Genomic DNA, 12,362 nt, shown 5'->3' with positions numbered 1-12,362 from the left:
GGTCACAATGTCTCACTTTTTCATTTTTTTAAACTTTTATTATTAGTTTTTATTACACAAGGGTTACATATTCATTGTAGAAAAATTAGAAAACACAGAAAAGCAAAAAGAAAAAATAATCACCCATAATCCCACTACCCATAAATAACTACTATTAACATTTTAGTGTATGTCCTTCTAGCTTCTTATGCATATATATACATACATAGATAATATTTATATATAATTTTCTTTTTTACAAATATTGTCATACTATACATACTGTTTTATAACGTGTTTTTTTTTTCATTTAAGATCTATCGTGAACATTGTTGTTTATTCCCTGAAAAAATTATACAGATACTACATGCTCATTGTGGAAAAACCAGAAATTACAGATATGCAAAAAGAAAATATAGTTGCTCCAAATCTCACCTCCCAGAGATAGATGCTATTAACATTTTAGCAAATATCCTTTCAGATGCTGTAATGCACACATGTATATGTATACTTTTAAAATGGAAACATACTATATTCTTTGTAACTTCCTTTTCCATTTAACAATATAGCTGTTTATTTCAATAAATGTACAGCTAGTGCTTACTCTTAATTGGTGGGCAGTATTCCATTGAAAGGATATACCCTATTTAATCAACCCTTTATTGTAGGCTTATTTATATTTTTTTCCATTCTTCCAAATAATGCTCTTATAAACATCCTTTTTAAATATATTTTTTTGAATAATGCATGAATGTACCTTGCTTCTTTTGAGGAGAATTTCACTAAAGTGGAAGTATTTGGCATACACAAAAAGTGTATTGCCAAAATATTTTCCAGAAAGATCAGATCAATTTACACCCTTGTTGACTCTGTGAGAAAATGTTCATTTCCATACTTCCTTGTTGTCCCTGGGAACTATAGTTCTTTATACCCTTTGTCTCTCTGATACATAAAAAAGAATATATTGTAAGAATTTGCACTTTTGATTACTAGTTAAATATTTTCATATTTATTATTAGTTCATTACTTTAACTTATGGTACACTGACGGTTTGTGTCCTTGGCTCAATTTTCTACTCAAAAGCTTGATTCTTTTTGATCATAAAATGTTACTTATTCATGCATTCATTATCCACTCACACAATAAATATGTTTTCAGTATTTGCTTTGTGTCTAGCACTGTGTTAAGTATTGAGGATATAACAGTAAGCGAAATAGACATAGTTGCTGCTTTCTTGAACTTCCAGCTTAGTGAAGAGAAACAGACAAACAAGCAATAATTTTAAAAGTGCAATGAGGAAACAATGAAATGGGAACACTTGGTTGGGCAGATTGTAGATCATAGAAACTTTCCAAGGGCAATGGGGTCTTGATATGATTTAGAGATCTATGCTCTTCGTTGCGTATATTTCAAATTTTGTTTTCTCTCAGTTTGGTTTGTTATTTTTTACTGTATAAGGGTTCTGTATTTTTAACTGGTCAAATCTATCCATCTTTTTCCTTTTGGTTTCTTCTTTTGTTGTCCTGCTTAGAAAGCCTTTTTTTTTTTTCATAGTAAAATTACGTAAATATTTGTCAATATTGCCTGCTGGTCCTTTTATGTGCTTATGTGTTTTAACGTCTAAATCTTAACTTCACCTAGAATTTATTCTGATGGAAGTTATGAGGTATAGATCTAGTATATCCCCCAATAATTAGCCAACCAATCATCCCTAGTTGTTAAGTAATCCAAACTTTTCCCACAGATTTGAAACACCATCTTTATAATGCACTCAATGCTTCTGTGTTCTTGGGTTTATTTCTGATCTTTATATTTAATTATAATGATTTATTACGGGCCAATAGCATCACTGGTTTTCCTCATCCTATCTATAGTCATCTGAAAGCTGAGCATTTTGCATTTGGTGACGTTCTAGAACACAAAGAAATGATAGACAGTGCTTAGGTATATGCGTGTGGCAAGGGAAGTGAGTCTGGATGATATTCTTAATCCTTTCAACTTTGAGACTTCCAGAATCTGAATGCTATACGGGATATTGTTAATCTGGCCCATTGTTTGCTGTCTAAAATAAATGAGCTGTCTTTGCACTCTGTGCATTTATTTTCCCTTCTTATTCTAAAGCTCAGCATCCGGTAGGTGGCAGTATTGCCCTACAGTAAGTAGCCAACCGTTATAGGAGCACCGAAGAAGAAAACCATCCTGCAGGTTTTAGAATTTCCCTAAGAGCTTTCTTGAGAGGAGGCATCGGGGCTGTGCTACTTCTAAAGTCTTCTTTGTACCCTTGAACAATGGCTTAACCAGAATTTTGCAGTCGATCTGTTCCTAGAGGCGTGCAAGACATCAGGGGACAGGTATTTTAAAGTGATACCTTGGCCCTGTGGGCATTCGCTCACATACCTTATCCACAAGTGCCTCTGGGCCCCGCCACTGACTGACTTAAAGCCTGGAGTTGTGGTTTTAAACAATAGGATTGTGGTGGGATTCAGGTGATTTTTATTTTCTTTATACTTAGTGGTATGTTCCTGATTTCCCACAAAGAACATATATCGCTTCTGTAATCTGGAAAAAAGAAAACGATGAATCAACACGGGATATTAAAATTAGGCGGGGGTAAAATGGGTGACGGTGTGCCAGAAAAAGTTGACATCCTTTTCCAGTTTCAGCATGTGAGGACATGCAATGGAATGGGTTCAGTGTTTTCTCCTTACCCCTAGAGATCAGATCAGTGTTATTGCTAATCTGGAAGCGAATTACCAGCAGGAGGCCGAGATGGTAGACTTGTATCTCATGGACTACACCTGAGAAAGTCCTTTGGTAGGTGAGAGGAGAGTGGGGTCAGCCCCTAAAGAGAGGCATTGGCGTATCCAGTGGGAGGTGGTGAGCTATCTATTGCCATTATGAGCCAGTGCAGGTCATCACGACTTGGAGCACTGAAATTCGTTTTAGAACCTGCTAGTGAAAGAAGATCTATAAATCTTGGAGTGTGTCCACATGAACTATAAAAGCAATCAAAGTCTGGGAAACAGGCACTATGAATAAAAGATAAGGTGGCTGAATTTATTTACCTCAGATATGGAAAGCCTAGCTGGGGAATTAGACAAATTCCCATCTCCATGAACAGCTACCATAGCCCTCCCAGACCTGGAGGTGAGACCTGAATTTATTAACAGTCTTCAGTTGTACAAAGGACAATGGCACAGGAGGTAAGTGTTCCTTTCATACCGAGACTAAGGCGAGAGTGAGCCCAAATTAACCAAGCAGAAGTGATTTAGGTCAAGCATTTAGAGGAACGTGCTGAACACCAAGGTTGGATTTATTGGTTAATACCTTTGCATGAATTAATAGGAATGAGATTGAAGCTAAGGGTTCAATATAGTGTAAAGGTGCGTGAGGGCAGAGATGGGAGCTGAGAGCGTGCCCAACTGGGCTGCTTTATTATTTCTAAAACAATGGACCTTAAGTGAATTGACCACCTGGGACGAAAATGAACCATATTCAAAAAAGATATGAAACTTCAGTCAGACCTGATTTATGAAATCAGGGTTTGCAGACCAGACAAATCTGGGAGTGGTTACCTGCTTTGCAAGGGGGTATTCATTCTAAGAGTCTCTAAAGAGCATATTCCAACAACTGTTTTACAAATATTTGATTTAGAAAGTTGTGATTTTCTCATATAACTTTCAAAAAGATACGTCTTTATATGAAGTTAGGCATACCTATATGCCTCAATGCGTCAATTACAAGTTCATTGGAACAGAACTCTGGACTCCAAGAATAAGGCCAAAAATCAGCTGGTATGATCTAAGAGACCGCATAGCCTTTTGAGATCTTTTCCAACCCTCTAATCCTTTTGCTTTCGATCACAAAAGCTAGAAGAGAATTCCAAGTATAATCTCCACAACAACAGATATTAGGTTGAACCATATGAAATTGCCATTTTTGTAGGTCAGTCAAATACCAGCAATTTCATATAGGTCAATCTAATACAATAATTATTCCAGTAGTTCATAAACACCTATCTTCATCTTCACTAAAGCTAACAGCTTTAATGTATTAGTTGTTGGGTCAAAAATATTGGACATCTAAATGCCTATGCACATAAGTACTGAGAAAGTATAGGGTTGGGATTAAAGATGCATCTTGGATAAACCACCGATAGGCATCTGGCTCATCCTTTTATTGGATTAGACACTTGTGTCTCTTGTCTGTCTTGAGGAGTCCTTAGATTTTTGAAAAGCAAGAAGAGAAGTCCAAAGGCCTGATCTTTCAACCCATAGGAAATCCTGTTTAGGTAACGGGCCAAGGAAGAACAGGGGAAAATATAACACAATTTGTACCATGTTACAAGTTTAGTGAGGAAGATAGCAAGAGAGCTGTGAGCAGAAAAACAAAGCATGTGGCTTCCTCCTTTCTAAAATATAGTATTGCTTAATGTGTCCTGCTTTCAAGATTCTAAGCATAAGACAAGACACCAAGTACACATCGGAAAAGTCATATCTGCATAGTCATCTAAATGAGACAAGCTTAGCTTAACTAAAAAGATTTTATTAACGTAAAATGTTAAATATTTTTACGATCTGAGCTAATTCCAGCATGCCCTATAAGATTTAACACTATGCTGATGCGCAGACATCATGCTTCAGATTTCAATTAGAACAAAATGTGATAATATTCAATTTTACATTTGAGGGTAATTGTATATGTTACTACACCATTTTCTAACTGGATTACTTCATTCTCCAAGAAGCTGAAAAGACACCATTGGATCGAAAGGAAATTAGTTGCCCATATGCATTGTACGAAGATATTAGGATTATTGTGTATTTACAAAATTTAAATATGTTTCATATATGGTTTCTGTTGCATTATAAATTAAGATATCTTTATGTAGAAGCTCTTGGATTCTGACAGAATGGAAGACTGAATGTAAATGAGTGCAGACAAAGCAATAGGTGAGGTGGTGTAAGTTTGGTTATAATATTATTCCTAATAATATTGATAGATTGGATTTTTGAACACAGTTTTGCAGTTTAGATAGATTTCTATGTTTAAAGACTCTCATATATGATAAATTGTTCACATGAGAGAACAGCAAGAGCTAAAGATATACTATTATACATGAAATAATTTTTCTCTGTATAATACATTTAAAAAAACCTTGAAATAATTTAAAAACCATAATTCTTGCATCTGTCATGGTATGGTTTGGAGCAGACATGCGCAATGTCAGCTTTAAAAATCCTTTTAAAAACAGCCTGCTTTTTGAATCTTTTTTTCCCTTGACAGCAGCTGCTTTCAAATGTAAAATCATTTAAAACGGTAGGGGGAGGCGAATAAAAGTAATAAGGAAGCATAGAAAACATAGTCAAAAACCAATAATTGTGGTTCAGCTGTCTGGAGGTCCTCAGGTTCTGTGATATTTTCCGGTCTTCGCAATGGTGGGTTTCCAGGAGGAGTTGTCTAGCTTGACACCAGACAACACAGCCCAAAGAACCTTCTCTTCCGTCTTCTAACCAGGGGGTAGGGAGTTAGATTTAGAAGGCTGCTGTCATCTGTGATGGGACAGAATGTACATATGAGTGAATTACAGACAAAATAACCTGGGTTTGATGAATTGGCTTTTAAAATCCACCAGCTTTTGAATCAAGGTCTCTTGACTTCAGCACTATTGGCTATTTTGGACCAGATAATTATTTGGTTGGGGCTCTCCTGAGCACTGGAACATGTAGTAGCATCCCTGGCCCTACTTACTCAGGTGTGACAACCAAAAATGTCCCCCAGATAGCAAGGAAATGTTCTTTTTTGGTGGTGGTGGTTGGGGGGTGCGGGTTTAAGGGGGTGGGGCATGGGACCAGCACTGTAGCCTGCAGTTGGGAATCACGGCTTAGAATTAAAAATAAGCTGTTTGGAGGCGCTGTTTTAGAAAGAGCCCCTGCTTTGGAGTAAGTTTGGCCTCTTTTCTAAACCCACCTCGGCTAATTCCTAGATCTGTGACTTTGAACATGTAACTGCAAGCTTGCTAAGTCTCCGTTCTCCCGTGTGTGAGACAGGCTTTCATACCACTTACCTTAGATGAAGATTGTATGAAATAATCTATGAAAACATGAAGCTTGGCTAGTATTCTATGTGCCTAGCATAGAGGAAGCACTCAGTAAGTACAGCTTTTATTAACTCTTTTCCTTTACAGAGGGCCATTGTCTTGCTTTCACTCACCTACTTTATGCCTCAGGAAGAAGTTTCTCAACTATTCCTTGTTGAGTTTTTGCCTACTGATTTCTATAGATTTTTTTTTTAAAGATTTTATTTATTCACTTAGAGAGAGAGAGAGTATGAGAGGGGAGAGGGTCAGAGGGAGAAGGAGACTCCTTGCCAAGCAGGGAGCCCAATGTGGGACTCGATCCCGGAACTCCAGGATCATGACCTGAACTGAAAGCAGTCGCTTAACCCACTGAGCCACCCAGGTGTCCCTGATTTCTATAGATTTTCTATACACAAGGGCATTCTGAGAAGATTTCCAGCTGTTGAATTTGTAAGTTTTGGTTGAAATTTTTAACATGATGACAAGGAGAGGAGGAAATAAACCAGTAAGCCAAGTTCAGTTGAGGGAGCTGGGTTTTAAAGAAATAGTACAGCCCAAAAGAGAAGTTGGATCGAAATAGCCTGTTGCAACAGAACTGTCAGTCTGGTTGGTCCCAGAGGCTGGAGAGGGACCACACAGACATGACCTAGAAATTGCCAGTGCAGGGAGCACTAGGATGTGATCAGAATGGAGCGAGGCGCCACAAAATGATTGGTGGACTCTGGTAACTCTTATGCACCTAAGCTTTTGCCAGCCCAGAGCAGAGCCAAGGGGCTCCCTCCTTTCCCCATCCTAACTTGGAAGATACAGGACCTTGGGAAAGAGCCCAGAATCAGGAATTGGATGAAGGAGGCAGAAAGGGAAAGATGTGCCCCACTTCAAGAAAACTAGTTTGTAGCTGAGGGTGGGTTTTTTTGATTACTGAGCCTAGACGTTCAGTAAACTGTCAAGAACAAAAACAAGTTCCGGCTTCCCAGTCCTCTTATGTGGGTTGTGTCATCCAAGTGTCTGGGCTTTTCCTCCCATTCCCCAAAGGCTGCCATGTGTCATACTTATTTGTACATGAGCCTCACTCACCAAGTTAACAGTGTTGCTTGGAATGGTGCCCCATGCTATACTTTTAGATAGAACCAGAGTAGCAAGTCAGAGTCAGGGAAGAAAGCAGGCGCCCCAGCTGAGCACATCAAATTAATCAAACACAGTGCACTCTCCTGGTCTCCACAGATTAATATTCTCTCTTAAGATTCATATTCTGCAAATGTGGAGAAAAACAGGACGCTCTTTGTCCTTTCTGTGGTGAAAAACATTTCACTATACTCTGGATGTCACCATTTTGAGACTAAAAATAGGACATCTCTCTTTTATACTTACACTTGCCCCAAACCGTTAAGACTCAGAAAGCAAAGTCAAACACTATATGTGAGCCTCATTTCTCAGGAGAATCTTTCAGAGATGAATCATGGTCTATTTAGAACAGAAAGAGATGATAACTCACTTTCTCATCAGTTTTAGGACCCTTACTTTTTAAACCACCAGACTGTCAACAGACTTAACCTAGGTGGAAATGGCAAATTTACAGCAGACTCTGAAAACTAAAGAATTGCATCTTTTGGTATCTCTTGGGATACTGACTATACTTCCTGAAACACAAGTTCCCTAGGAATTCAATGATTCCTTGAACAGAATCACCAAAACGACGGAGATATTTATAGGGAAGAAAAATCTCTTTATTTCCATTTAAGACTTGGAAGATCTATTTCCTGAATGCCTATATATCCTTCCCTTTCTCCAAACACTTAAGAGATTTGGGGAGTGATGGAATGGGTATTTATGTGTTGTAAAAAGGCAATGCTGGTGTGTATGGTTCCCACTATGTGAGGAAATGTCTACTACAGGTTGAATTTATGAAGAAACTGTGTATGTGTATGCTCTGGTATGCGTATGCTGTGGTGGGATATTTGCTCCCATGTTCTCTTTTTTACGTATGAAAAGAACAGGTATTAAACACAGATACTATGAGATTTGCATCAAAACTGACCTTTGTACCTGTGCACTCATTACGGTGCATCAAAAAACCTTTTGTGCTATTGAATTCTCCTTCCTCAGTCTTCTTTTCCTATCTACCTATTTATATATAGCTAGATAGATACACACATATATGTTCACTTGTGAGTGCTATATACACACACAAACACACAGCATTCGCATGAATAAGAAGTGTTAGAATTGATGAGAAGGTGCTCAGATGTTAAGCAAAGGACTGGCTGCCTATTAAGGACAGCTGCTGGTTTGGGGCATCTCTGTTGAGCATTGTGACACCTTTGCCTAGGCCAGAACTTGTCTGATCATCACCTAGGGTTGAGGTGACACAAAAGCTCGAAAATTCTTGGCAGGAATTCAGAGCAGCTTTCTACACCCTAGGAAGCTGACACCGGCAGTAAATGCTGAAATTCACCAGCAGTAAGTACGCCTGGAATGGTTTGGAGTGAATTCAAGTCCAAGGAAAGATGTCTTTCCACATTGATTGAAATCCTGTCTCTGACGTTACAGGCTGCCAAAAGACTGTGGACAAAATGGAATGTTTTCCCGACTCGTTCTCAGCTTTCTGGGCTAATCCACCTGACCTTGCTGGGAAACCTTTGATTTTTATTGTGAATGTTTGAGAATTTTATAGCATCTTTTCTCCAAAGTGCATGCTCTGAGACAGTTTTAGATGTGAAAATGAAAAGTGGATAAAGGGAAAGGGAGGGAGGAGAGCAGAGGAGAAAGTGAAAGAAAAGGAGAATAGGCAATTCAGCCATCAGCAAGTTCAAATCTTGGTCATTTGAAGCTTAACTCCTAGATACTGCTAAAGCCAGGGACACCAGAATCCCCCAAGGCACAATGATACCATTTCTCTGTTGTTCACATTTGTTTTGCTGATATGAGATTTCTTACATGGATGATATGTTAAGAAGCAGAAGGACATAAAAATAAGTTTTCAAATAATCCACTGAGCATTTGACTTAAAAGCTCTGTTTTCAGATAGAATCTAGAGAAGTGCTCATAATGTAACTGTAGTTGCAAATTTCTATTCCAGAAAAAAAAAAAAGGAGACTTTCAGCTAACCCAGTGCTTCTCAAACGTTAAGCTGCACTAAGCATCATCTGAAGGCATGTTAAACTACAGATCCCTGGCCCTCCCTCCAGAGTTTCCGAATCAATAGGGTGGAGCTGGAGAATTTAGATTTCTTACCATTTCCCAGAAATGCTGATGTTGCTGGTCCTGAGGCCACATTCGGAGAAGCCCTGCATTGATCAAAGGCCCGCTAAGTGCAGGCTCCATGTTGGGTGCTGGGGATTATATCAGATGGGTCCTAATACAAAGAAGGTTCTTGATCTCAAGAATGTTTGCTTGAGTAACTACGAAGCTTCATTAAAATGCCATAAGAGAGATACGGATACAATGCTATGAGAATTCCAAAGCGGGGGAATTACTCCCAAGTGGAGAAGGAAGAAGATAATTGTGGAAAATCATGGAGGTCTTGGTATTCATGCTGGGCATGAGGAGAACTTGTACATTTGATGAAGGCGGAGACGGGCTTTCTGGTTGGAGAGGACAGTGCGAGAACAGTCATGGAGATCAGAGGCTACTTGAATTTGGGTCCAAGTAAACAGTCCAGTCTGTTCAGGGTGGACAGTTCAGGGTGAACTGAAAGGTATATGAAGGAGGGAATAGTACAAAATAGAAACACAAAGAATTCCCTAAATATGACTGTGTCCTATCTTGCCTCTCCAGCTTTATACATACCATTCCTTTTTCCAGAAAAGTCCTCCCTTCTTAGACAAATGCCAATCCCTCCAAGATTAGCTTGCAATTTTCTTTGATTTCTTTCATAATGTTCTGATTTTCTTCTCAGTGCCCTTTGTAAACTGCAGTTGTTTCCCCTTGAAACTTGAACGTTGTTCTTCCAGGGCTTTTCTCTAGGCACACACTCCTGGGGCGGAGTCAGCCATTCTTAAGGCTTCAATTACCATTATGCCGATGACGTTTAAATGTGTATTTCTAGCCTCCGAGCTCACACATCTCACCTTGGCATAAGACTTGTACATCTGCTGTTCACCACTGAACATCACTCTTGGAGGTCCTCCATCTCCAAAACTTTAATCGTCCTCTGTCTCTACTGCTCCTCCTCTGTTCTCTCTGACTTAGTGAATAGAACCAGCATTCACCCTGCTTTCCAGGTCGGAACCTAGCTTTCATCCTTGATTCTGCCTTTTCTCGTATGCAGCCCATCCAGTTGTTCATATCCTCTTCTCCGACCCCCTGGCTTTCGGTCAGATCTTAAGCATTTCTCATTGGATTATTGCACCTGCTTCCTTATTTAATCTCTCCAGTGGCTTCAGGATAAAGTTTGAACCTCTCAACATGAATTATAGGGGTCTTAATGATATAGACCCACCGACTTTTCTAGTCTTTCATGCCTCTTTTCTTTTCTTTTTTTTTTAAAATTATTTATTTATTTGACAGAGAGAGAGAGAAAGAGGTAGGTCACAGTAGGCAGAGAGGCAGGCAGAGAGAGAGGGGGAAGCAGGCTCCCCGCCGAGCGGAGAGCCCGATGCAGGGCTCGATCCCTGGACCTTGAGATCATGACCTGAGCCGAAGACAGAGGCTTAAACCACTGAGCCACCCAGGTGCCCTCATGCCTCTTTTCTAACCACTTTCCCAACTAATGAAGTGCTTGTAGTTCATCAAAAAGCCCTATTCTTTCATCTCCTCACGTACCTTCAATATCCAGAACCTTCTGCATAGACTCTCTTTCTTCCCCCCTACCTCTTTTTTCTTTTTCTTTTTTCCATCTCTTTCTTTGGCTAACTCTGATTCATCCTCAGAAATCTCAGCTCACTTTCCAAAAAGCAATTCTCAATACCAGCAACCCTCTCCTCTATCCCACACCCCAACCTCTTACAGCTCACATCAGGTTAGGTGAGATTCCCATATACCCTTGTAGTGACCTGAGTCTAGCTATTATGGCAGTTATATTCTAAGCAGTAGTTTCTTTGTCTGTCCAATTGTGTGTGTGTGTGTGTGTGTGTGTGTGTGTGTGTGTGAGAGAGAGAGAGAGAGAGAGAGAGAGAAAGTTGTTTCCAGAATTCACATGCCCTACCCCAAAAACATTATCCCAATCTCTAAGAAGGGAAACCTGTCATTTGGCCTGTCATTCCAGGTGATTCTCCTCTAGTCTATTCCATTAAGATAAAGAACCTCTAGAAGGAGAGATATTCCCAGTCCCTGACACAGAACTTGGCACATTCTAGGTTACCATCACATGACAGATGATGGCAGAGACACCAGATGCTAGGAGAAAACGTCTGTTCTTTCTCTAGTAGACGATGAGTAGGAAGGTAACATTTGTGAGTAGGGGCTGAACACAGAGTAATGCATTAGGAGAGTGATGTGTGATCAGTGATGTGTGAATTAATTGGAGGAGAGAGAGGAAATACATATGGCATACTGAATCCTGGATGGAAAGTTGCAGAGATTACAAAGGACATGGAGCTGCTGGAGTAAAAACTACCCAGAGTAACATTCAGAGTCACACCAGACTGAAGTATACAAAGTCTTTCTAGGAGGCCCTGGCAAGAGGACCTAAAGGATCATCTTGAGGCTACCAGGTGCCATAACTGCCTCATGTTCTCTAGGCAGATGTCAGACACTGCTGTGTGACATGGCTAGAATGGATATGGGGGCTCCAGATTGGAGTGGACTGAGAGTATGACTCTGGGGGAAATGTTCCTAGATCCAACTGAGTCTGGAGTTGCACTGTCCCCAGGAAGGGACCCATTCTGGAGTAGATTCAATTCCCAACGGATCCACCTCAGACTGATTCTCAACGACCAAATTCTAGGCAAAGGTGAATGTACAAACACACCCCATAGCATTCATTAAGTCAGAATTCTGGAAAAAGTGAAATTGTCTTTCGGGCTTAATTTATGTCTGCCAACTTGTTTTGTTTGATTGTAACATACATTTAGAAGATGCTTGCCCTTCACTTTCCAGTCTCCTTTTAGCCTTTGTCAGTAACCTTGCAGGCTCTCCACAGGTGGTTCCATTTGTAATCCATTTGACACAGCAAGACTATCATAATTAATGAAGCTCCCTACAGCACTGCCAGTGACCCAGAATGTAGGACAGGAGAGGCGCTGAAGCAATGGAAAGAACAGTGGGCTGAGAGCCAGGAGACCTGGACGTGGTCAGGAGCCTGCTGTGGGGCTCTGTAGAAAGAGGGCAGCTCGCCTTTCTTTTGTGCCTCTCATTGTCTCCA

At 39.9% G+C, this 12,362-nt stretch overlaps 1 protein-coding gene across 2 annotated transcripts in view; it reads right to left on the bottom strand.

The window, feature by feature from the left end:
- Positions 1-253: 253 nt before the first annotated feature.
- The window catches only part of RGS7BP (regulator of G protein signaling 7 binding protein), a 99,046-nt gene continuing 86,937 nt past the window's right edge, over positions 254-12,362 (bottom strand). For both annotated transcript variants that reach the window (XM_047730457.1, XM_047730458.1), the window contains exon 6: positions 254-5,531. In XM_047730457.1, the coding sequence (XP_047586413.1) occupies positions 5,440-5,531 (92 nt within the window). In that variant the 3' untranslated portion in view covers positions 254-5,439. The remainder of the gene's footprint in view (positions 5,532-12,362) is intronic.

This window comes from Lutra lutra, chromosome 5 (assembly GCF_902655055.1).
Source record: "Lutra lutra chromosome 5, mLutLut1.2, whole genome shotgun sequence".
Lineage (NCBI taxonomy): Eukaryota > Metazoa > Chordata > Mammalia > Carnivora > Mustelidae > Lutra > Lutra lutra.
This window is presented reverse-complemented; position numbering and strand designations above follow the sequence as displayed.